The sequence below is a fragment of the Zootoca vivipara genome, chromosome 15 (assembly GCF_963506605.1).
Source record: "Zootoca vivipara chromosome 15, rZooViv1.1, whole genome shotgun sequence".
NCBI classification, from domain to species: Eukaryota; Metazoa; Chordata; class Lepidosauria; order Squamata; family Lacertidae; genus Zootoca; species Zootoca vivipara.
Genome location: NC_083290.1, coordinates 35,235,915 through 35,262,797, shown reverse-complemented (window position 1 = coordinate 35,262,797; position 26,883 = coordinate 35,235,915). Strand labels below are relative to the sequence as shown.

The window sequence follows — 26,883 nt, the reverse complement described above, 5'->3', positions numbered from 1 at the left end:
AAAAAATTCTACGAAAGGCTAGCTAGGGATGGTCATCTTCAAGCTCTAAGGGCTCCTCCACACAACCTGGTTTGCTTTCACAAAGCTTCTATATGCAATCTTTATTGAGTATTCATTCTGATTCATTTATGGAGCGTTAATATGTTAATAAGGGACCCAAATGGCGCTGTGGGTTAAACCACAGAGTCTAGGGCTTGCCGATCAGAAGGTCAGCGGTTCAAATCCCTGCAACGGGGTGAGCTCCCATTGCTCGGTCCCAGCTCCTGCCCACCTAGCAGTTCAAAAGCACATCAAAGTGCAAGTAGATAAATAGGGACCACTCCGGCGGGAAGGTAAACGGCGTTTCCGTGTGCTGCTCTGGTTCACCAGAAGCAGCTTTGTCATGCTGGCTACATGACCCGGAAGCTGTCTGCGGACAAACGCTGGCTCCCTCAGCCTATAGAGCGAGATGAGCGCCGCAACCCCAGAGTCAGACACGACTGGACCTGATGGTCAGGGGCCCCTTTACCTTTTTAATATGTCAATAAGCATTTGTCCTGCATTCACCCTGTTTTGCTCACGGGGCATTTAAAAGTCTTCCCATTAATCATATTTTCACCCCACTTTCCCAACCTTTTTCCAAACTGCAAAAAGTCTGTTTTGATGTGTTGTTTTAAAGTGGATACGTTGCAGACAGGCAACAGAGCAGTTTAATCCAGTTTAATTGAGCAAACTTAAATTTCCCAGTTATGCTCTTGAATCCCCGCCCCCCAGCAAAATATTGACAGTCTATAAGGGTCAACCTGGGGCTTGTCAACCTGGGAAGGTAGCCCATCTAGGAGAAGAAAAACTCTGGCCCTAAACCTCCACTGCCTTGGGGGACATCTTTGGGAGAAAAAAGGGGCTCAAAAGTAAACCCTACACCAATCCAAGTGGAGTCCCAAAGATGGTTGCATGACGCCTTGCATGCCTCCTTTCAGCAACTCCTGCAGCCATACTGGTGCCCAACATATTACTCTGTTTTCCTTTGGACCACACCACCGAGGCTGGTTGGTGGGCCTTCTCGTCTGGGACAGCCCAGGACCTCCATATATGCTGCCCAGGCTTGTGCCCTGGGGAGGTCACTTGGGTGCTGCTAACATAGTGGTTTGACTTCACCCTGGAAGCGCACTCCACTGTCTCTCGAGACAGACAGATGTCAACACTGCAGCACTGCCGGCGTTCCACATAGGATGCTCTCAGATCCTGAAAAACCTTTTGCATTGTGTCCCCTTTCATGTTGCATTTGCACCAAAGGATTCCTGTTTGAAGAATTTCCTTTAACCACAGGCAGAGCCGCTGCCCCTGTGGCTGAAGGACTGCAATCTCATCCTTGCACCAACGTTGCTTCCCCACATCATGCTTCATTGGGGATCCCTCTCCCTTTCCCCTCTTTCTTCCTATTCTTTTCCTTCCCTCCCACGGACGTCCAACGTGGCGATTGGGGTCGGTGCTGCCGAGGACCCTTGTGGAGCAAAGTGATCACACCGGGCAAGGTTCTGTGGTCCTTCCTAGGCAAATCCTTGCAGTGCCAGGAGAGCCACCAGCAGGCAGCTGAGCAAGCCCCATGGCATCGCACGGAAGGCAGAGCAAAAGCACACACATCGCTCCACCTCCAGCTGTGGGCCCCGCAAATCCGGCCGGCGTTCGGCTCCTGACGCGGGGCTGGTAGGCAGGCTCCGGGGAGGGTACAGTTCGCCTGTGCAATCCAGCCAGTCCTTAGCTATGGATCGAGGGTAGCCAGTCTGGGGCTTGAGGTTGCGTGGCTCAAACTTCCAGTACTCCCTGCCCTTAAAGGCATACAGTGTTCCTGCAGCAAGACAAAGGGCGGCATCAGCAACAAATAAGCAGGATATTTCAGAGGACAGGAAAAAGGGTCCCGCCAGACAGGGTTTCTGTTTTTTATGGGTTGCATTCTGGGTTGTATGCTGGAGGAGACTCTTGAGAGTCCCATGGACTGCAAGAAGATCAAACCTATCCATTCTGAAGGAAATCAGCCCTGAGTGCTCACTGGTAGGACAGATCGTGAAGCTGAGGCTCCAATACTTTGGCCACCTCATGAGAAGAGAAGACTCCCTGGAAAAGACCCTGATGTTGGGAAAGATGGAGGGCACTAGGAGAAGGGGACGACAGAGGACGAGATGGTTGGACAGTGTTCTCGAAGCTACGAACATGAGTCTGACCAAACTGCGGGAGGCAGTGCAAGACAGGAGTGCCTGGTCCATGGGGTCACGAAGAGTCGGACACGACTAAACGACTAAACAACAACAACAAATTCTGCAACATGTCATTGATGCGATAATAACGCATTAGTGACAGATTGATCATTCCACTTCCTTAGTTGTGCTGCGCTGCTTTGGCAACGCTATTGCATTATTATCGAAACATGTTTCCGTCATTTGGAAGCAACTAGACAGGACTGCAGGGAATTCCAGTGAAATGCAATGAAAAATTAAGTACAAGCTAATACTTAAAAAACAAAACAAAAACCAGAGTCCTTTTTGTTGGGGATAATTCAGATGGAAATTCCCAGGTGTCAAAGAAGGTTATTCATGCATGCCACTACTGCGGCCCATGTTTTGTTAGCCCCAAAATGGAAAATGAGCGAGGTCCCAACTAAAGAAGAATGGCAACCTAAGCTGACAGAATATGTGCAGCTTGCAGACTTAACATATAGAGCAGGCATCCCCAAACTGCGGCCCTCCAGATGTTTTGGCCTACAACTCCCATGATTCCTAGCTAACAGGACCAGTGGTCAGGGAAGATGGGAATTGTAGTCCAAAACATCTGGAGGGCCGAAGTCTGGGGATGCCTGATATAGAATAAGAGAACAAGAAGAACATATGTTTAGAGAAGATTGGAAAAAGTTTATTGAATATATGGGAGGAATTTGTGTACACTTGAAAACTTTGGGAGCATTCAGATAAATTCAACAGTGTAAATAAGTTTTGATGGATGTAATAATGGAATACTGAATGGTTTAGTTTATGTAAAATATGCAGGGAATTGTGATATGCAGAATAAACCATAGAAAGAGAAGAAGGGAAGTCATTTAAGGATGTTTAAATGAGTATTCTAAATTGTAAAACAGAAAACTTAATAAAAATTACCGTATTTTTCCATGTTTTGGGAGACTCAAATTTAAGAAAATGGGGGGAGATGGCACAGAGTTGTTGAACTTCTTTTGGGGAGGATTGCTGAAAATCGCTCACCAGCATGCGTCGCAAAATCCGCCTCTCACCTGTCCCATTGCCAGCAAAAGCTGCCAATCGCCCGTCCAATTGCCGCAGTGTCAGCCAAGCAACACCAGCCATTGACGCAGCAACCAATAACACGCCCAGTAACCGCTGACAGCCACGGAAGCAACCAATCAAACACCCACACTACGTGCTATCCATGTATAAGACGACCCCCACTTTTTAGCATAATTTAAAAGGAAAAAACCTAGTCTTATATACACAGAAAAGTACGGTATATATATAAATTAAGTACAAGCTCACCATTACTCTCACTCAGCACAGCATCCACGGAGGCGGGGAAGTGCTCCCAGGGTTCTCTGAGGATGGGGAATCCTTCTTCCATACGTGCTGTGGCTTCATCATAGCACCAGTGCAGGTCTCCCTTGAAGAAATAGGTTTTCCTGTCAACAGGCCACGAGAAAGCACCATCGATGCCCCCCTGGGGCAGCCCAAAGTCTGTGACAGGGCGGGGGTAGCCCTCTTCCACACTGTTGTCCTTAAATACCCAGTACAGAGGTCCTTGAGCAGGGAAGAGAAAGAGAGGACATCAATAGCAAGGCAGTGTTGTGTAGTGGCTAGTGTGTTGGCCCAGAACCTAGGGGACAAGGGTTCAAATCCCCACCTACCCATGAAGCTCACAGAGTGATCCTGGGCCAGTCTGTCTCTCTCAACCTAACCTACCTCAAAGGATTGTTGTGAGGATGGAGAGAGGCAGAGCCATGTGCAGCACCTTGAGCTGTGAAAGCATGGGATGTAAAGGGTATATGTGTGTGTGTGTGTGTGTGTGTGTGTGTGTGTGTGTGTGTGTATGTATATATGTATATATATATATATATATATATATATATATATATATATATATTCCAGCAAACACAACAAGTTGTAGTGTCTCAAAAACTAACAATTTTATTATAGCGAATCCCGCTCTCATCAGTTGGAAACAGGATGTGAGATGGACCTAGTTGTTTTTTAATGATTTTATTAAATTTTCTGTTTTACAATTTCAGATAAACATTTTACATCCTTAAGATATTAATGAATTCCATTCTTCTCTTTCCATTGTTCATTTTACATATCTCATATCTGCATAATTTACAAAAACTACCGGTATACCAATTGGTTTTCCATTTTGCATCCATCAAAACTTATTTACACTGTTGAATTTATCTTAACGCTGCTGGCGTTTTCAGCTGTACACAATTATTTTCCACATATGCAATAAACCTTTTCCAATCTTCTCTAAACGTGTGTTCTTCTTGTTCTCTTATTCTATATGTTAAGACTGCAAGTTGTGCATATTCTGTCAACTTAAGTTGCCAGTCCTCTCTGGTCGGAACCTTGCTCATTTTCCATTTTGGGGATAACAAAACACGGGCCGCAGTTGTTGCATACATAAATAATCTTTTCTGACCCCTGGGAATTTCAGTCTGAGTTATCCCCAGCAGAAAGGACTCTGGGGTTTTTTAGGGAAAGTACTTTTAAACATTTTTCTCAATTCATTATACAGTGGTGCCTCGCTAGATGAATTTAATTCGTTCCACGGGGTCTATTCTTATAACGAAAAATTCGTCTAGCGAATCCAATAGGAATGCACTGAATTTTTTTTACTTTTGCCCATAGGAACGCATTAATTGCATTTCAATGCATTCCTATGGGAAACCGCGATTCGCTAGACGAATTTTTCGTAAAATGAATTCGTCTAGCGAGGCAACCTCCGCTAGAAAAATCCTTTCTTTAAGCGAAAATTTCGTCTTACAGGGCGTTCATTAAGCGAGGCACCACTGTAAATCATTTCCCAATACTCTTTTACCCTTTTATACGTCCACCACATATGAAGGAATGTTCCCTTCACCTCTTTACACTTCCAGCACTTATCTGATTCTGTCTTGTAAATCTTAGCAAGCCTACTCGGAGTCAAATACCATCTGTCAATCATGTTCAGGTAGTTCTCCTTCAAAGGACTTGCTCTAGGGAGATGGACCTAGTTTGGACTTTCTTATGCAAGCCAGTCCAGTTGCCTCACACACAGGAACACCCACCCCCTTACCGCTAAAGAAGAGGATGCGATGATCTATGTGTCTCTCATAAACGGCGTCTACTTTGCGGAGGGTGGAAGGGAGGCCTCGCCAGAAGCCGGTGATCAAGGCTGGGCGCAGAGAGGTGAGGTGCCGACCTTGAGTCAGGCGCCAGAAGTACTGACCTGCCATATTGGGGGGGGGGTAGGGGTAGGAAAAATACAACGTCACATCCCAGCTAAGGAGAAGTAGCTTGATATCTCTTGGTCACTCTGCAACATGACAGAATGTTGCGAGCCGACCTACCACTTTTCCAAGCACTCTATCATAAACACACACCATTCTAACTGCTACAGATTGCGAGAGAACAGCTAGGATTGCCTCAGACATAACACACTATCAGTTTGCATTTCTTAGTACAGAAATTATTGATCTGATGTGTAGAGATCTTTCCTAATCTAATTAATTCAAGAGGGTTCTGGAAGCTTCTCTGTGTGGAAGAAACAAGCAGAAGGTTCATGATGTTTGGGTTATTCCTTCAGAGAAGCCAAGTACAGCTGGTTTAAACTGGTTCTGTTATCTCTTCTGGCTAGGTCATGCTGACTATAATAGCAAGGCCAGAAGGAGCCTGGTTTTCACTTTTCTCTTTCTATCTCTTTTCCTTTCTGGTGTGGTGTTCTGCCTTCCGTATCATAGAATCGTAGAGCTGGAATGGCCCGTTTGCAAGGCCTGTTCTTGAGCTCTTGGTCACGAGCTCCCAGAAGCTGCAACAGGCATGCCAAGTAAGGGATGGGGCAGACCCCGCAAAAATAAAATTCAATGAAGGCGCTGAGCCGTCCAAAGTTCCATGGCAGCTGTGCACACACGGCGCGTGGCGTGCTCACGTCATACGCACAAGCCACAGAGCATCTATGCAACACATGAGCATGCCCCATAGTGTGCACAAGTAGGTAAGGATAGTTAAGTCCAGTCAAAGGTGACTATGGGGTTGTGGCACTCATCTTGCTTTCAGGCCGAGGGAGCCGGCGTTTGTCCGCAGACAGCTTTTCAGGTCATGTGGCCAGCATGACTAAACTGCTTCTGGCACAATGGACACCGTGACAGAAACCAGAGCGCACAGAAATGCCGTTTACCTTCCCCCCAGAGCAGTACCTATTTATCTACTTTACACTGACATGCTTTTGAACTGCTAGGTTGGCAGGAGCTGGGATAGAGCAACGGGAGATCACTCTGTCACTGGGATTCGAACTGCCAACCTTCTGATCGGCAAGCCCAAGAGGCTCAGTGGTTTAGACCACAGCGCCATCCACAACCCTTGTGAGGTGCACAAGTGACATCAGCACGCCATGGGGGGGCTCAATCACAGGGGCAAGGTGGCGCATGTGAGCTACAATGAACTTAGTTTGGCTGCAGGTCCTGCTGGATTTATTTATTGTTGTTTTGTTTTTGTCCCAACATGCATTGCTTTGGACTAGACACTGTTTTGGAATCTGGTTACAGGACAATGGATTGGACCACTGTGGCTGGGCTGGAGCTCCAATTATTCCTGACTATATAGGCCATAGGGACGATGGTGGCATTGTGGTCTAAACCACTGAGCCTAGGGCTTGCCGATCAGAAGGTCGGCGGTTTGAATCCCCGCAACGGGGTGAGCTCCCCTTGCTCGATTCCAGCTCCTGCCAACCTAGCAGTTCGACAGCACGTCAAAGTGCAAGTAGATAAATAGGTACCCCTACAGCCGGAAGGTAAAGCAGGGATCCTTTACCTTCTTATATAGGCCTATTGGGGCTGTTGGGAAATGGAGTTCAGCAACATCACATTGGCCGCTCCAGAGTTGGCTGACTGCGGTTGGCTCTCGAGGATTTCAGACAGGATTTTTTCCTGCCGGCCCTGACCTGACATTGCCAGGTTTTGAATTTGGGGCTTTCTTCTTCTTCTTTTGCATGCAAAGCAAGCATGTTCTGATACCACTCAGCTACTGCTGGAAAAAATTGACTTCACATAACAAGGTCACAGAAAACGCCACAGACCTTTGAAAAAGAACGTTTCACCTCTGATCTGAGTGACAGCGTCAATGTTGGAGGCGCAGCGATCGGGGAATTCCTTCCCGGACCTGAAATGAAGAAGTGGGGGAAAGGCAGCAATGTGACTTCTCAGTGCGGTATTTTAAAATTTATCTTCAAGAAGGAAAAGTTGGCCTCTCCTTTTCCATTCATGTTCACATCCCTTCTGTGGGCAATAGGACCTCAAGGGATATACACTCATACCTCGGGTTACAGACGCATCAGGTTGCGTCTTTTCAGGTTGCGTCCCGCGCTGAAACCGGAGGTACCCAAACGGGCTACTTCCGGGTTTCAGTGCTTGCACTTTGCGCATGTGCAGAAGCGCCGAATTGTGACTCGCACGTGCGCAGACGCAGCGCTGCAGGTTGCGAACACTGTGGGTTGCGAACACTGTTGGTCAGTGAATCAATACAGCGGTTTTGAAAGGAAGAGGATAGATTTGCATCCTTCCACAGTCCAGATGTACTGATGACTCTGCAAAAGGCATAAAGCTTCAATGGCACATATGGACGAAGCCAAAATTTAAAAGGTGCCCATTTGATCATCTCCCAGTCTACTGAGAGGAGCCTGGGAAGTTACCCGTACACAGCACCATAGGAAACAAGGATTATTCCACTGGGGAAAGCTACATACTATTAAAGTGATTTTCTAAACAAAAAACAAGTAAAAAGCCTGGGTCTGCTTTTGTTAATGTCAGATTGGGTATGATTTTGAGCTGCATAAAACCCTCAGACACGAGGAAGATTTATGATGCAGAATTCTCTGTTAACACAAGAAACGGCAAGATGCTTGCCCAATGAAAAACATTGTAATGCCTATTTTTATATGCCATGTGCTCAACAGACAGCAGTTCAACATTTCACACAGCAAACCTAGAGGCTCACTTCAGTACAGGGGCATACTGTACATGAACCAGAAGGTCCGTAGAACTTCTCCTGCTGCGATATGAGAAGCATGCATGGCTCCTAACCCTCAACTATCTAAAGAAGAGATAGATAAACTTATTTTAGCATGAAGGCCAAAATTCCCTCCTGGGGGCCACATGCCAATGGCAGACAGGGCCAGAACCAAAAGTGGGCAGAACAACAAATGTGAGTTTAACTTTTCTACAGAGGATTGGTGTGTGTGTGTGTGTGTGTGTGTGTGTGTGTGTGTGTGTGTGTGTACAGTGGAACCTCGGTTTTCGAAAGTAATCCGTTCCAGAAGACCATTTGAGTTCCGAAATGTTCGAAAATCGAAAACTCAATATGGAAGCCTCAAAACGGGGAAAAATAATACGAAAAACTCAATACAGTAGCCGCCTCAGAAGTTCGATTTCCGAGGTGCCATCAAAAATGGAAGCATTTACTTCTGGGTTTACAGCGTGAGGTTCCACTGTGTGTGTGTGTGTGTGTGTGTGTGTGTGTGTGTGTGTGTGTGTGTGTTGCCAGCACAGCTGCTGAATTATCGTATGTGAATGTGGGCCAGAAATCAATTAGGGAGCTATACTTGGGTTGCCAGTTAGCCATACATGTTTTATATGTAATTCATGTTGCTGAACTACAACTCCCATCAGCCCCTACAAGCACAGCCAATGGCCAAGAATGATGGGCACTGTAACTCAGCCACATCTGGGGGGGCCAAATGCTCCCCACACCTGTTCTGTGACTGTGCCGTCATTTGCAGCATCACATTCGACACTGCAGATGTATAGGCGCTGGGAACAGCACCTGCGGAGTCGAGCGGGGTCCAGCGCACGCATATGCCGTAAAGAACCCTTTGTCTATCCTTTCCCCCAAGGTATGGGGCAGAAAGGGCCCTTTCTAACCTGAGGGCAGGGAAGTCGTGCGGCAAGGAGAGAAGATCTGGGAGGAGCGAGGTTATCTCTGGGTTCTCCGTAGAATGAAGAACTCGACTTCCTGGCAGAGAGAAAGAGAGAGAGATAACATGGATGTGTAAACATAAATACACAATTTGCTTGCTTGCTTATTTATTTATTTTTGTTTGATTGATTGATTGTTATGGCATCTTCTATCCCACCTTTCCTCCAAGGAGGTCAGAGTGCCCTGCATCCCCCCCCCCCCAGTTCCATATGATCTTCACAGCAACCCTGTGAGGTAAAATAAAAAAATTCCTTCAGTAGCACCTTAAAGACCAACTAAGTTTTTATTTTGGTATGAGCTTTCGTGTGCATGCACACTTCTTCAGATAAGAAGAAGTATCTGAAGAAGTGTGCATGCACACGAAAGCTCATACCAAAATAAAAACTTAGTTGGTCTTTAAGGTGCTACTGAAGGAATTTTTTTATTTTACTTCGACCCAGACCAACACGGCTACCTACCTGTAACCTGTGAGGTAGTTTGGGCTGAGTGTTGGCGGCTGGCCCAAGGGCACCCAGCGAGCTTCATGGCCAAGCTTACCACTACACCAAACTGGAGTGGGTAGCCCACATCCTGAGCTGCATGCAGGCCCTTGGCCTAATATCATGTGATCTGATACCCTCCAGATGTTTTGGACACCTAAGTCCCATCAGCCAGCCCAGCACTGGAAAACATTCAGAAACCTTTGGAGCAGGCTTCCTCAAACTCAGCCCTCCAGATGTTTTGAGACTACAATTCCCATCACCCTTGACCACTGGTCCTGCAACTAGGGACCATGGGAGTTGTAGACCAAAAACATCTGGAGGGCCAAGTTTGAGGAAGCCTGCTTTAGAGGTTGGTGAAGGTTGAATTCTGCAGTCCTGCAGAGCTTTAAATATCACCTTACTTTAGCACTGCCCATCATCGGCTATGGCTCATGATTTCCTTATTTTTTGTCCAAACTCAGACTGCTTTTAGTCTGCATCTCAAAATGTGAGGGATCACTTTATTTTGTTTGGGAATCTAAAGGCTGGTTGCAGCGTTGGCGGTTATGAATTTATCACAGGGTGGTTTCAGAGGTGCTTTTACCAGGCACATCCAAAGCACATATTTTCTGCTGGCACACACACACCCATTCTGTGATATCTGCTCGTAAAAACTGCATTTCTTAGGACATCCCCCAAGTAAATGTGCATAGGATTGTTGTCTGAGAGGCAACAGCGCACCTGAAAAGCAGTGAGCCCAAACAGGAGTGATAAATCTGGGCTAAAACTCTAAACATCCCTGGCCATTGGTCACACTGGCTGGTGATGTTTCCTGTGGTTCATGGGCCCTTCCTAGGAAAAGGGTTTCCTGCTCCCCGATTTACAGTATGTGGTATATTTCATAGAAAGAGGAAAATGCAGAGAGATGTCCAGTTCAAATAAATATTTTGATTTATCTGGAAGAGGTCCAGGGCAAACGAAAGAGTGAGGCCTATCAGATACTAGCCTTACTGCTTGGCCAAGTATGGCCTGCGGAGATAGACAGCCATTGCTAAAATCTGCGTTGGAACTGCTCTAGATTCTGATGCAGTAAAATCATAGAAACAGGATTCTCAGAGCAAACTTTGCAGTCACGCAGGAACACAGGGAGCTGCCATTGACCCATCTAGCTGACTGACAGTGACTCTCTAGGATTTCAGACAAGTTTCTGTTTCAGCCTTACCTGAAGATACAGGGGATTGAACCTTGGGAGTTCTGCATGCAAGGTAGACACTCTAGCCTTGAGCTACAGCCTCTGTGCTGATAGGTTCTGATACAGCTATAACTTCGTTGGAGTGGTCATGTTGTCTGGATGCCTGATTATCGTCTTCCAAAGCAACTACTCTATTTCGAACTTAAAAATGGAAAGTGTGTTGCTGGTGGACAACAAAGGAGGTTTAAAGACTCTCTCAAGGCAAATCTAAAAAAATGTAGTATAAACACCGACAACTGGGAAACACTGGCCTGTGAGCGCTCCAATTGAAGAACAGCCTTTACCAAAGGTGTCATGGACTTTGAAGACGCTCGAACTCAAGACGAAAGGGAGAAACATGCTAAGAGGAAGGCATGCTTGGCAAACCCTCACCATGATCAACTCCTGCCTGGAAACCTATGTCCCCACTGTGTAAGGACATGTGGATCCAGAAATGGCCTCCACAATCACTGTTAAGACCATGTTTATGGAAGACAATCTTACTCAGCTACGAGTGATCGCCAAAGAAGAAAATAAAAGAAGATACAGCCAAAGGAAAAATATCCCATTTCATCTGCCAGAGTGCAAGAAGTTGACTCTGGAATACAAGCCCGGCTCCACTTTTTCACATCCCTAAAGGCGTCTTTGCAAAAGCCCAACGATTTCGTTTTCCAAACCTCACTGCCTTATCCAGATTTGGGACTAGTTTTTCCCAGCCTGCATTGTGTTTTTCTGCGACTCACAGAAGGAGCTGTCAGGATTCTCTGACTATAGAAGGACAGATCGGGCAATCCTAACAGGCCGTTCCATGGATCTTAGGAAAAAAATGGTAAGTCTATTAATCTAAGTGCAGCTCTGTTAGGAATTTGCCCAGCTGGAGCAAATATGGGCATACAGTTTGACGGATCAGAGATGTGCACGATTAACACTCTTTGCCCCTAATCCTCTTTAAGAGGCCTATTTGACTTGCTGCAATTTGTTATCTAGAGAAGGAGAGGACAGGCTTCAGTCCAGTGAGATCTGTTTTGTTTCTTCCCAGAACCCCAAGATGCATTTATTTTAGGTATTTATATACTGCTTAATTACTGAAGTCTCTAAGCAGTGTACATAGACATGCACTGGTGAGTGCTGCGGGTGCCCAGACACACTGTAATGTTTCAAAAAGCCAGGGGTCATGGCAAGGAGGAGAGAGTGTCAAAGGGCAATGCACCCCCATCGGTGGTTGTGACCTGTAGGGAAGTAGCAGTGGGGGAAAGATGAAGGGAGGAAGAAGGAAGCAGTCATGAGAGAGACGCAGGCAGAATAAAAAGGCTGGAATGGATCTGAAACTCATAGCTGCCAAGTTTTCCCTTTTCTCGCGAGGAAGCCTATTCAGCATGAGGGAAAATCCCTTTAAAAAAGGGATAACTTGGCAGCTATGCTGAAACTTCTGCCTCTGTCTGCCTCTGCAAGCAGCATTGGGATGATTTGCTCCAGTGCTGGCAGTAAAGGATGATGAAGAAGAAGTCAGGACTCAGCTACAATGGCAAAGAAAAAACGCTTTATATGCTCTGTTTATGCATTCTGACACTGTGACACCAGATGGCGCTGTGGAGGTCCATTTTTGCTAATTCAATTTCTCCTACAAAGTTTACAACACATTTAACTGAAATGCTTCTTTGATGTGTCTAGATCCAGCCTCATTCTCCAGGACGAGGGCGATGGTTTGTCTTGGATCTATGGTGAGCAAACTGAAAAATCACGATTTGGGGGCATTTTTGTAAACAACTTTGAGGTTTGTCCACAAAAAGCTGAAAACTTTCAGGGTGTCCTGATTGTTTTTACTTTTAAAAAAATGTGGCAACCCTATCTAGGACAGGCAGATGAAGACATCTGTTTTGATCAATTTGGGTAAGCTTGTTATCTAGTTAAAGGTAAAGATCGTGAAAATTAACTGTACCTTTGTATACTTCTGGTATCATTACAAAGGTGTTAGGAGACCCTCGCCCACACAATTCCCAGAGATTGATTGTTAAACAGCTTTAGGAATTGCAGCTCTGCGAGGGGAACAGTGGACTCCTAACAACTCAGCACCCTTAACAAACTACAGTTCCCATGATTCTTTGGGAGAAGCTACAGCTGTTAAAGCAATATCGTAGCGTTTTAAATGTGTGGTGCAAATGTGGCCTTTGTCGCAAAATGCTCAGCAGCCGGGAGTCAGAAATCTGTGCCGATCTACTGCAAATCACCCAGAGACCTCTCAGTAGGTCCCAATGATCTAAGAGACTTAGATGAAGCCCTCCCTACAGTAGGTCCATGCTGCTCAGCGATCCCCCCACTGCACATACCGTAAAGCTTTTGTATCTCAGTCCGGTCATCCGGATGCAGCTGGTATTGCAATGGGTCTCCCACTGGTCCCTGGTAGTAGGGGCGCATGATCGAATGCTTGGAGGGTGAATGTGCCAGCCCGAGGCTATGGCCAAACTCGTGAACTGCCACAGCAAAAAGGTCGGTGCCAAAGTCATCTGCCAAAAGAAGAGCGTGACTTATCGAGAGAATCACAAACACATTGCCAGGCAAAAACAACCATAGAATAACCTTTGTAAAAAAACAACAACACACACACACACCATTATTTTGGGAGTTATAGGGACAGAACTACCTAAAATGTATAGAAACTTATTCATGTGTGCAACTACAGCGGCAAGAATGTTACTTGCCCAACTATGGAAAGAACTATGGAAGTCCCAGCGAAGGAAGAATGGATACAAAAACTTACAGAATATGCAAAATAAAAAAATTCCTTCAGTAGCACCTTAAAGACCAACAAAGTTTATATTTTGGTATGAGCTTTCGTGTGCATGCACACTTCTTCAGATACCTGATCTGAAGAAGTGTGCATGCACACGAAAGCTCATACCAAAATATAAACTTTGTTGGTCTTTAAGGTGCTACTGAAGGAATTTTTTTATTTTGCTTCGACTCAGACCAACACGGCTACCTACCTGTAACTAGTGTTATGGAATATGCATAAATGGTGAAACTTACCAAAAGAATAAGATATCAAGATAACAAACTTTTTATAAAAGAATGGAAATGGTTTATTGAATATTTACAAACAAACTGTAAACAGATAAGGACATTGGCAGGATTATTGCAATAACTTGCAGGTTTATAAGAGTATGAATAAATGAGTAAATTAAGTTAATTTGGATATGCAGAAGATACAAAAAATAAATTTGAGGAACCGCAGAATGAGGGGGAAGGAACTCAAGTTTTGAAATGTCAAAATGATTGTAAAATTAGTGAAATGGATAAAATTAGTGAAAAGTATAAACTTGAAAAGCATAAATAAATAAAATGGAAACTGGAAAGAAAGCCAGAAAGAAAGAAAGAAAGAAAGAAAGAAAGAAAGAAAGAAAGAAAGAAAGAAAGAAAGAAAGAAAGAAAGAAAGAAAGAAAGAAAGAAAGAAAGAAAGAAAGAAAACAGAAGTCCATTTAGCCCAATCGCTTGCACAAGGCAAACATGTCCATTCAGTACCAATCTAACCATGGCTGGGATCACCAACCTTTTCAGGTCTGTGGGCATGTTTAGATTTTTGAGTGAGCGCCATAGGCACCACCCCATGTGCAGGGGCGTCTTAGCCATAGAGGCTAGTGGCACGGGGAACCACAGCGCCAAGTTCTGGAGGGCGCTGGAGGGCGCCACGGAAGAGGCATAGGCCGGACACGGCGCCTCCCCGCATCAGCTCGCCGCCCTCGCCCACCTCTGCCATGCCGAGCGGCGCCCGGAGCCTCCATCCTGTCCCACCCGGAGGGCTGCCTCTTGTCTTTCCCATCTCCCCCTCGGCGAAGGGGCCCTCAGGGCATGGCGGCAGGAGCTGCCGAAGTGCCAAGGCCTACCATGTCGTGTGCACACTTCGCCAAACCCTTGCAACACGTGAGGGCTGCCAGGAGGCGGCCGGCCGCCGAGGGCGAGCCCCAGAGCCTCTGCCTCTTCCCCACTGTAAAAAGGTGAAGGGGGGGCGCCGGAGGGATCTTTGAACATTGGCGCCGGGTATCCTTAAGACGGCCCTGCCCGTGTGGTTACTTCTCTGCTCCCTAACCCCAGAGCAGCTCCCTACCCCTCAAAAACAGGAGAGAAAGCATGCACCTAGAGACTTACTTCCCCTGCACTAGAAGGGATATGAGCCTTGAAAACTGTATAGAGCTGAACGAGGAAGCTCTCTGTGCTTTTTGAGGAAGGAAAAGGTAACCGCCACCACTAAGAGGGTGGCGGATAGGGGGCTCGGAGTCCTCACAAGCACCAGTGGAAGACCTGAAGGGTCCCAGACAGGTGCAAAACAATCAAGAGCAGATGAACGGTTTAAAGGTGTCTACAGGAAGCCTCCATCAACCTTCCCAAGGCAACAGACACCAACCCTGTTGTCACTTTGGCACTGAATTAAATCCCCAGCCAGTTTAAGTGATTCTAAGTGGATGACTATTTCGCCAGCTCTAGGGCCACATTCTAAAAGGGTGTCGGGTGTCAATAAGATCAACGAAAGGCCTGGTTAAGGAGGAAACATTTCTGCCTGGTGCCTAAAGGTGTATAATGAAGGCGCCAGGTGTACTTCCCTGGAGAGAGCATTCCACAGACGGGGAGCCACTGCAGAGAAGGCCCATCTTGTGACGTTACAATGATGTCCACTGATGGTCTGTGCTCACAAAGCCCAGTGCAAAGCGCTTTGTAAGCCTCAACCATCAAGTGGCTATTGACTAAATATACCAAAAGGAAATTGGGAAGACAAATCCCTCTTCTAGTTGTGGCAACGGTCCTGCCTCCACTGTCACTGTTTCCCTTCGCTTTATGGTGAAATGCACCTTGCCTCTTCCATCCCCAACCCACCAAGCAAAGAAAGCCAACTCACCTGGTGAACGGAACGTCCATTCCTCGTCGCCATCAAAGTGGACGTTGCCGGCCCTCTGAGGGTCTCCGGGAAAGAAGGCATGAGCGACCATTCCACCTGGCCCGTCGAAAGGGTAGCCGTCGTGGTGGTCCAGGCGGAGGAACTCCACAGAGATGTCAGCCGTGTGGCTGCCCACCTCGTGGAAGTTCAAGGGTGTGGCTTCACTCCATACCTTCAAGGCGTAATACATCAATACGCGCATGGTCTCTCGGCTGAGGCGGGCTTCCCGTGGGTAGGTCTTCACTCTGGGTTGGAGACAACAGACAGATGGGAAGCAACCAGATCCATCACCTATTTGGCCTGGACCAGACACAGAATGGAAGGTGAGGAGACCCTTCTTGGATTAAGAAGGCCCACTGGGGAAGGCCCAGCGCAGAGATCTCCTACTGACCCCCTCACAGCTCAAAATATTGATTTGCAAAGAGTCTGTAAGCCAATATTTGTTGAGGGGTGATACACCCAAAACTACCAAGATTGTTTCGGGGTACTTAGCCAAGATCTTTAAAGCTAAATCTAAAGTTGCCTGATTTATTCAATGGCGGTTATCTAGTCTTTTATATATTTTATGTGTTTGGATGATCAATGTACAGTCAAACCTCGGATGTCGAATGTAATCTGTTCCAGAAGACTGTTTGACTTCCGAAACATTCGACAACCGAAAACTGAAAGCGGAAGCCTCAATACAATAGGGGAACTCAAAACGGAAGTCGTGAAGCACCGTTCGGCTTCCGAAAATCATTTGAAAACTGGAGCTGGGTTTCCGGCATTCGGGAGCCGAAACGTACAATAAGGGAGGCGTTCGGGAACCGAGTTTGACTGTATTTGGATGACTTTGTATGATTTTATGATTATACTGTTTTAACTTATTTTAAAATATTTTATTTTAAAAGTTTTTGCTTACATTGATATTTGCATTCATTCCAAAACACAAAGCGATATCTTTAAGAGGTTATTTCAACCCCCGGACTCCCCCCACCCCGGTTTCCAATCATTGTCTCTGATCTTTTCTGCGTCTTTGTACCTTTATCTAATTCATTCACTGCCCTTATTAATATATTTTCCTAATTACATCACAAATGTTACTCTAGGCCTGCTAATGTTGTTTAATGTTTACAGTGCTCCTATACTGTTTTAACTTATGCCAATAAAAGACTAGTTACAAGTTACAAGTGAAGGCCCACATAGTGAACTTGTAGACTATCTAGCATGCAGAAAACCTTTCTTTGTTTTCATGTGTGTCACACACCGCCAGCTTGCTTCATCTTCCCTTTTCTTTTTAATTATTTATTCGGTTTTCCAGATTAAAGTTTTACAATCACATATCCAACATAAAAACAAGCATGGGCGTAGGCAGGGGGGCAGGAGGGGGCAGTTGCCCCCCTCTAGAAGCAGGGCCGCTGGCCAGCCTGCCCTTCAGGCAAAGCGGTTGCCTGGCTTTCCCTCCGCCTGCCCCACAGCCAGCCAGGGAGAAGGGAGACGTCCCTTCTAGCAAACCGCGCAAAGCGGCTGCCTGGCTTTCCCTCCGCCCGCCCCACAGCCAGCAAGGGAGAAGGGAGCTTTCCTTGCCCCACTGTGGCCCCTCCCCCCGCCCCTTGGCCCTGCCCCTTGGCACCGCCCCTTGCCCCCCCCCCAATTTTCATCCTGGCTACGCCCCTGAAAACAAGATTCCAAGGAATCTCCTGGACTTCCCACCTCCCCTTTGTGGGTCCTATTGTTAATCATTTCCTCCTGCATCTTTTATGATAACCCAAATCTCCATTGTATCTAAAATTCACCATTAAGCTACAAGCAATATTCCAATCCTACTGACAATTTTAATTGTTTACAATAGTTTTTAAGGTTATAAATCCCCCCCCAATTCCTTATTAACATTTTGGTCTTCCTGATTTCCGATTCTTCTGGTCATTTTAGCCATTTCTGCATAATCCATCAACTTGATCTGCCATTCTTCCCTGATAGGGACTTTATCTTCTTTCCCTCTCACTTGCTTCATCTTTCAGGCATAACAAAACAAGGATGGGGGCCCTGAAGCCTTCCAGGTATTGCTGGGCTTTCATCAGTCTCCTCCAGGGCTGATGGGAGACACAGTGCAACGGCAATTACCAGTGGGAAATGGGGTAAGTAAATAAATTGGCAACGGCAATGTGGATACCTACCTCCAGGAAATGTTCCGCTTCGTCCAAACCGAGCCTGCGCTCCTCTTGCTCCGACTCTTCCTTCTCCTCCGCCTTTTCCTGCTCCTGCTCCTCCGCAGAGGAAGCTTTTCTGGGAAGGTGCTGATAACGTCAGGAAGCGAACAGCGGGGCATTTGGATCAGAGCCAACGTGGCATCGTCTGTTTAAGGGAAACAGAAACAGGGGAGGACTTCGTAATATGGTGCCATGAACAAGGACAACACACCCACACACCCCAAACTTTGAGTAGGTACCAATATAAATATAGATGGTGGTTGTTGTTTTGTGCCCCTTGGGCTTGGTGCCCTTTGCAGGGGAACCACCCGGCGCTGATAGAAATGTAGTTCAGTGTGTAGGACATCTGCGGTGCATGCAGAAGGTCCAAGGGTCAATCTCCAGCATCCCCAGGCAGGGCTGTCTGGAATCCTGGATAGCTGCTGTCGGTCAGTGTAGACAATACTGAGCTAGATGGAGCAACAATCTGACTCAGTAGAAGCTTCCTATGTTCCTAGTCCAGAATCTTGCATCCCTCAAGTTTAGGGGTCACCAATATGGTACCATCCAGATGTTAATAGACTACAGCTCCCATCATGCATATGTACAAATGGCTGGGGCAGATGGGAATGCACTCATCAGGAGGTCTCCATGTTGTCTACCTCAGCCTAGTTTTTCCCAAGGTAGGGAATCAGTGCCCGAGACTTACCGTACCACATCAGACTGTAAGCGAATGCTCTCGGTTACATTTTGGGACCAAGGAGTATTTATTGTGTGCACGCCCACATAAAATCTGAAGTGGCACAACCCAGGCACAGAATTGGCTTGCATGCAAAAAGCGTAAACTGTGGTTTAATGCAAATTACGGGTGTGCTCATACAGTGTGCTCAAACACAGCTCATTTTGCTCCCAGAGTCTGGTGTGTTCTGGTATCCAAATCTGGGCTTGTTTCCTCCAAACAAGCCGCAAGCAATAAGCCAAGAACAAAACTTGTGTTCCGGCCGTGGTTTGTCTGGAGGGGAACAGACCACAAGTCTGGATTTGGATGCCATGATATTTAAGATTCTGGTCATCTCTGAAAGCCCTCTGAAACGCATCGATTCAACTTGGCCTCAAGAGTATCTTGCAGGCTTGGAGTAACAGTGGATAACTATGCGCAGTTTTCTTCAAACAGGGTTAGGCAGCATATGTAGTTTGGGACTACAATTCCCACCAGCCTCAGACAGAAGGCCAATGGTCAGGGATGATGGAAGCTGTAGTCCCAAAAGTTGGTTGGCCAGGAATCATATTGACTATGCCTGCCTTAGGAGATTTTGTTTTTTGGGGGGTGCATATTCTGATCCACCCCACCCCCTGGAATGCTACTTTAGCCTAGCCTTTCTGAGCATAAATCCTGGTCTTATCTGTGCTTGGATCAATTCCAGACTCTTCAGAGCTTACTTATATGGGATGCAACTGGAGTTTTTTGGAATCCGGCTTTAGAGCTGTTCATTATCTATCATTATCTATCTGTATGTTTACTAACAATATCAAAGTTTTCTGGGCAACTATTTATATATATATATGATAGAATAGAATGATCAAATAGAATTATAGAGTTGGAAGGGACCACGAGGGTCATCAAGTCCAACCCCCTGCAATGCTCAATTTTTTTTGTCCAGTGTGGGGCTTGAACATGCAACCCTGAAATTAAAAGTCTCATGCTCCACTGACTGAGCTATCCCAGTTGGGAGATCAATCAATCAATAGACAGATGACTATAAATAACAAACTATAAAGCAGAGAACAAAATCAGGGTAACGAAATTGCACAACAACACCAGGAAAACTGAACAATGAAAACTGATTTTAGATTTTAAAGTTAGGAATTTAAAAGGGCTGGGCTGGGAGGGAGGTCTTAATCTCCCACCCGAAAGACCATAACGTGCCAAAGGAGGTGCCAGTCCAAGGCCGTGCAATGCAGGAATATTTTACCCTACGTGGGGTTCGAACTCATAACCAAGAGTCTCATGCTCTACTGTTTGAGCTATGGTGAAACTTCACATACTGGCCAGCATGCCGTTACGATCTACAAGGCTAGTGCTTCAATACAAGTCTGGCGTGAACATAAAAAGGTAAAGGTAAAGGGACCCCTGACCATTAGGTCCAGTCATGACCGACTCTGGGGTTGCACACTCAGCCAGTGAGAAATAGCAGGAACTAGAATTCTTAAGAGTTGCTTTAAAAAAATATAACTATACCTGGAATCCCAGTCTCCGCAATGCCTGCAAAACGTTGCATCACACGGATGGCACTGGTCACTGCCTCCCAAGTCTGCAACTGGCCTGTTACGGGATCCGCTGGAGGAAGGTATCCATACTGGGTCAGCCACTCCTAGGGGAAAACACAATAGGTAAAGAACTCTGGTCAGTGTAGCTTTCTCACCGTTCTTTCCAAGATCTCAAACCCTCTAAGCCAAAGTACTGTCCCTTTGTGTTATTTGTCTGTTTCACGGATTCATTTGCCGGGAACTGAAATCAATAGTCATGTCATGCAAAGCAGGAAAAAGCAGGAGGCGCAGGAAGCAGGCACTTGAAACAGCTCTTTGCAAATTGCACGTGGCACATGCCCATGCGGAAAAACTCACTAGCAGAATATATCATCAGATGATCTGAACAACTCCCAAGGCTGATGGGAGTTGTAGTTTTAAATATCTGGAAGGGACCAAGTCAGAGAAGGCTGGAATATACCAGGCAAAAAAAGGCTTGTCAAATCCAACATCCTATTCTCAAAGCAGCCAGCTAGATGCCTATGGGAAGCCCAGAAAGTACCACATTCCAGTCTTTTAGGAAGTCTTTGAAGACTTCTCTGTTTCAAGTGGTTCTGCACATTGATACATATTTTGCTATGATGCCCCTTGATAAGAGTTGGATTTGTGGAAATTAAATTTTATAGTATCTGCTAAGTGTGTACTTTATTACTCCTGGGTTGCAGCAGCAAAGCATATGCCCACGGTACCTAGGGCGGGCGTTCTCTAGAGGCGGGCCTGATGCGCTCCTGAGGGGGGCGGGGCTCAGAGGATGCCCACCCAGGCGTGGGGTAGCTGCTTGGGTGCACAGAGCAGCACGCACACCGTGCAGCCGGGGGCGGAGTGAACTGCCCACGGGGGCGGAGCACGGCGCCAATGGCAGACATTCGGCGCACCGCCCACCCGTGACTCCCAAGCTGCCAAAATGAAGGGGGAAGGGGAGAATGCCGCCGGCAAAGCGGCACAGCTCCCCCTCTTCCCCCAATGGCTCAGGGTAGGCTTGAGAGTTGCAGGTGGGCGGTGTACCGAATGTCAACCCCCCTCAGTGAAGACACCCGGGGCGGTCCGCCACCACCACCACCACCTTCCTCCGCCCCTGCTAGGTTGTTGTTTTTCTGTAGAAGTCATCCTTCTTGAGCAATCTGGAAGGCGGCAACATGAGAACGGGCCTTCTCTGCAGTGGCTCCCTGCATGTGGAATGCTCTCCCCAGGGAAGTTTGCCTGGCACCTTCACTATACACCTTTAGGCACCAGGCAAAAACATTCCTTTTTAACCAGGCCTTTTAACCATTCCTTTTTAACCAGTCCTGGTTAGAAAGGGCATCCTAAGCCCTTTTAAAATGTGGCTCATTTGGGGGGGGGGGGCAGGTGTTATTAGGTTGTTGTTTTTATTTTGATTATATATATATATTGTGGTTTTTATGTTGATCTTTTCTGTGAACTGCCCTGAGACCTCCGGGTATAGGGTGGTATATAAATTCAATAAATCATAATCATAATCTTGTCTTATATATGTATATAAACACTGATGTATTTTGATTCATAAACTACTATGTAAGTCACCTTGAGATAGGGCTGCCATACATATGAGTTTCCCTAGACATGTCCTCTTTTGGGGGGCCAGCATGCCCCTCCCAAGGGATTTTTGTATTTTGTAATTTTTTAAAAAAAAATTGGGTGGGGGGGGGTGGCCAGTAGGATTTCTGGCAGCCACCAGGCCTTACACAGCCCTCCGTGGGTGATGCTAGACTCAGTGGAGCCTCCAGAGGCCTTTCCTGGCACAACCCTTCCCAGGGCCGCTCAGCCTCATCTTTCAGAGGGCAGGAGACCAAAGACAGCAAAGGTAAGAGAGGGGAGGGAAGGAGGGGGCGAGCAGGCGGACGAGAGAGGGGTCATCGGCAGGGAGGGGGCGAACAACGGAGATGCAGGATGATGATGGGGAGGCTCCCCAAACTTGTCCGGGTTTCGGGGCTCCAGAATGTTGGAACCCTACCTTGAGAGGGTTTACTTGGAAACTCAGAGAGCTCCCAGTGCAAAACAGTGGCAAGAGATTAAATACACAGCGCTGGAATACAACACAACTGCTCTGAGCTTGAAAGTTTCCGTGTCATAGCAACCACCTCATCATCAGGAGGATTATACTTGTAACAATTGGAAAACATCAATCTGACATCAGCTGCAAATTCCTGAGCATCTCTATAATCCCGGTTCTCCAGTTTCGACTACAAATGTAAAAAATTAAAATTCTGCCATTAATATTTCAAATATAATACGTGAAGAATATGGAGCAATGAAACCAATATTTTGCACTTCTTAAAAAAAATTTAAAAAATGGAAAGGCAGAGAGTGCATGTTTTAAAAATAATCCGTAATCAATCTGCTTTCAGTCTGTTGCACAAATTTCCGTTCGAGCAAATGTTGCATTGGATTCTTCGGTTGTACAACCTCAAAACTCACGCTAGCAGGCAAAGAACATTAGATCTGGTGGAGCATACTCCAGGAACGACTTACCACGATCTCTCCGCTCTCATCGGTGGGAGTGGGTCTGGGATGGGCAAAGGATGGCAAAGCCAGAAGCAGCAGCAGAAGAAGAAGAACCAAGAACCCGGGGAAAGGCAACAGCTTTGTCTCCTGCCTGCACTCCAGCTGGCGGTGTTGCTTCATGCGATGTTTCTTGGGCAAATGCCCTTTCCCAGTCTCCATCCAGTTAGCAAAAACACGCTGCTTTGAGTAGGCCTCCCTGGCTCACCAATTCTCCCAAGTCCAAAATGAACGGCTCCAAAAGCAGCCTTCACAATCCAGCCAATCTTGCTGATTTTGTTTGAAAAGCCTTGCCGTCAGCTCCGATTCCAGGCTGGCGATCTAGGAAAGCTGCCGTTTCGTTCCTGAGGTTGGGACGTGGGCACGAATGCATTTCTCCAGCTGCAAACTTCACCTCCCAAATCAGAGCCTCAATGGAGGAAATGGCTGAAACAGAGAGAGGTCAGAGTCTTCCTATGGAATCGTTCGACAAGTAAACCAGACTAGGCTACGTACTTCTTTCTAGCAGTTCACATCAACATATCCAAACTCATCCCTGCATCTCCATCCTTTCTCCAAGAAGCCCAGGGCAGCAAATACATGATTCTCACCTTTATCTTCACAACTACCGGTAGTAGTGTGAGGAAGTGTGGAATACAAAGTATTCCATCATTTTCCCCTGGAAAAACCTGCTCCTTATCTCTGAATCCGAGCACATTGAAACAACTCAGACCTACGATTTTTTTAGGTACAGCACAAGTGTGGATGAGCCTTAAATCAAAATGATCTTCATGAAAGGCCTTGTGCATTTTGAGAGCAGAGTGCTTAGTTTGGCTTGGACTGGGTAGAGTGTAGAGAAAGGGGAGATTTATAAGGAAAGGAATCTACAAGAGAAAAAGCTGCTGAATTGCAAGGAAATTTTAGTCAGAGTTGCCAGCACAGCTCTTAGCATATTATCCAGCAGCATGGGGACTTTTGGCAGCATCCAATAACAACACATGATAAAATATCAGGATTCGGCTACAACAAAATCCTTTGTGCTTTTCACACTCTCTTATGTCTACTAAATGTTGCTAGAACCAGCTTATTTTAAAAAGCAACAATGTGCTCCTTAAAAAAAAAATTTTAAGGTTGCAAAAAAGAACTGCCAATAAACCTCCACTTTTGGTTTTGTTTTGTTTTGTTTTTAGAGTTTGGGGAAGGTCCACAGTCAACAAGGACCATATGAAGATTTGCTTTTGTCCTGTTCTGCCTGTTGCTGCCGTTGCAGCAAAAATGGACAAAGAGACAACCGGAGACAAGGCAAACAGACTGAGCCTGGAGCCATGAGATTCAGGGTGTGGTGGACAGGGAAGCTGAGAGACCCCTTTCCTACTTGCATGCCCACATGCTCCCAGGCAACCTGTTTACTGAGCATCCATCCTGATTTGTTTGCAGGGAGATTAGATGGCATTAAATAGTCAGAGAGCAATTGCTCTGATTTGTTTGTGGGGAGGTTAGATGAGATTGCATCAAAGGAAGCGGTTTCCAACACGGTTCTGCCGTGTTCTAACACCTTTCTTAAGTGTTAAAAAGTCTTATGCGAAGCACATTTGTTGCACAATCAAAAAAATAGAGCAATTTGAATTTGCTAGGATGTGATTGAATCGCACGGCAAATTAGCGAAAGTCTGAAAGTGCCCACACTGTGTCCGCAGAGTCGTACGCACACAACTACACAAACACTTAAAAGATTATGAGTGAATGAATTGTTAGGGCCAACTCTGCACAGTCTCTGCCAGTCCCAAAAGACAAGTGAGTTGATCCTTGGCAGAAGCTGCAAAAGAACTGTTTGCCTGCCTACCAACCCTCACCATTTCTGCTCCCCAGCAACAACAAAAGCAGAACTAGAGGCCACACGGAGACACCTAGTTTGGCCCTGTAGCTTTTAGCAATGGGTGGGCAAAGCACCCCTGATTTCAGAGACTGAGCACTGGGGCAGCCAGCATGGAGTCCTCAAGATGTTGTTGGACCACAGCTGCTATCATCTCTGACCACTGGCTGTGCAGAGTGGGGCTAATGGGAGCTAGAGTAGGGCAACGACATCTGAACAGCACTCTTCTAGCTACCCCTGGTGTGGCCTTTTCCAGTCAGTTTTCCCCTCTCTGGGATTACAGGTGCCTGGTGTTGTTTCAGTGGGTCATCGCCATTCTGAAACAATCGCCCCTCTTCATAAAGGCCAGAAATTCCAGCACAGATTCATGGACCGTGCATCTAGGAGATCTAAGGAGGAGCCCCTATCGCTCTCTGTCTGCCTCTGTTTCCCATCTGCAAAACAGCAGGCTTGTTGCAAAGGCAAACCTATTGAGACATTTAGGCTACATATATAGTTGTTGTTGTTTTTAATATACACAGGGGCTCACCTCATTCATTAGAGGTTGGTACCCACCCTGCCGGTGCTCTTAAGGAACTGTCTATTAGAGAGGGATGTTTCCCCTCCACCTTGACCAAAAATATCACTCCTGCTATTGGGTGTGTGACTATCATTTCCCAAGAAGTAAAGCAGCCATTCAGGCTCACCAACCCCCTTCCCTCATTCCCACAGGATTCGCTTTCCTCTCTTTCTGTCTTTTCCGGTTTCCAATTCACCTCTTCCAACTGGAAGCGCTTGGGCATTTACAGAAGTTACCATTATTATTATTATTATTATTATTATTATTTTATTTTAAATATTTTATTGAAAGACACATTACAAATAAATACACAAACTTCACATTACCAAGGAAACACCCTCAAATACCAAAAAATTAAATTTAAATTCAAAATTCCAATATCATCACAGTTAGAAAATTTGCACCAATAAATTCATACATTCCCCCTCCCCCTCCCGCTCACCCATATGTGATCTCAATATCCTTTCTCCCCCCCCTTCAGTTGTGTTGATTTACTATTTATTTATCTTCCGATTCATTTCATCAGTCTTATCTTATATTCCCCTGCACGTTTTACACCTTCTCCATCAATATATCCATTCCAAAGCAGTAGATCTTCATGTATCGTCTTAGGATCCTAAAACGGGAGCTCTTACTCACGTGTTCAGAAGTGCCAACACGCTCCCCTCCTCCTGACTGGTCCCCCAAGAAGGACTTTGCTCCAATTCCGCTCTGCCTTCAGTGGAGGGAATCCGCTGGCAGAGCCGTCCCTCTGGAAGAGGGCTGCTCAAACCACCCATTTCTAGCATGGGGCTAAATCTCAGCAGCTAAGACCCCTCCCCATCCAATCCCACTGCATCCAAGCCGAGCCCAGCTAGCTCTGCAGAGACTCTGGCGGCGACTGTAATCTGCTTTGCACAACTTAATAAACAGCTGCAAGCATCTCCTGCCTTTGCACTTAACTATTATTGCCTCTGGCTGCTGATTCCCTCCCTCTCCCTCTTTGGTTTTTTTTTCTTTTTTATGCTTCCTTAATAGCCTAGAGATGGGATGCTGGAAGATTTCAGAGGAAGCCTATTTCAGATTAATATTGTCAGGAGCTATTTTCATGTTCTGTTCCTTGTGGTTATTTAAAGGGTCGGTATTTTATGAATGGAAATGTATACACACAGAGAGAGAGGGGTGAGTATTTTGAAAGCATCAGAAAGCACCAGCTCTGTATCCTGGAAGGATGCAGTTAATCGTTAAAAGAAAAAGGGGAAAAAATCCTCTGTGATCTTGTTGAGATTTTTGTTCGGAAAAGCTACTCCCTAAGAAACTAACTGAATTGTATGAAATATTATGTAGGGGCACAATAAACATTTAACCTGACCATGATTGCAGAGGCAGTTGAACAGAGAAGCCTTCTCAACCCTTCAGCTGGAGATACTGAGGACTGAACTTGGTATTCTATACACTAGAATAAGTAGGGCCTGTCCAGTGTTATTAAAAAAAAGAGATTTATTTTTTTTAAGGGAAAAGGGTGCCGGTACTCACCATGAAGTTGTTGGGAGTAAATGCCACACTTTTAACCTTAAAAAACAACAACAATGGTGTCAGTACTGTGTACTCTTGAGTACCCCAAGAACAGAAGCACTGGGCCTGTAACAAAATGTTGCAGCATAGAGTGCTCAGTTCAGCAC

At 46.1% G+C, this 26,883-nt stretch overlaps 1 protein-coding gene across 1 annotated transcript; it reads right to left on the bottom strand.

The window, feature by feature from the left end:
- Positions 1-436: 436 nt before the first annotated feature.
- LOC118096986 (matrix metalloproteinase-17-like) lies at positions 437-26,450 on the bottom strand. Its single transcript, XM_035139497.2, has 11 exons — positions 25,862-26,450; positions 22,783-23,238; positions 20,225-20,357; positions 17,974-18,151; positions 15,779-16,062; positions 13,217-13,393; positions 9,143-9,233; positions 7,303-7,385; positions 5,305-5,457; positions 3,519-3,776; positions 437-1,828 (listed from the first exon to the last, which is right to left on the bottom strand). Exons 2-11 carry the CDS (start codon positions 22,972-22,974, stop codon positions 1,530-1,532), a joined length of 1,848 nt encoding a protein of 615 aa, XP_034995388.2. The 5' UTR covers positions 22,975-23,238; positions 25,862-26,450; the 3' UTR covers positions 437-1,529.
- Between the last annotated feature and the right edge of the window lie 433 nt (positions 26,451-26,883).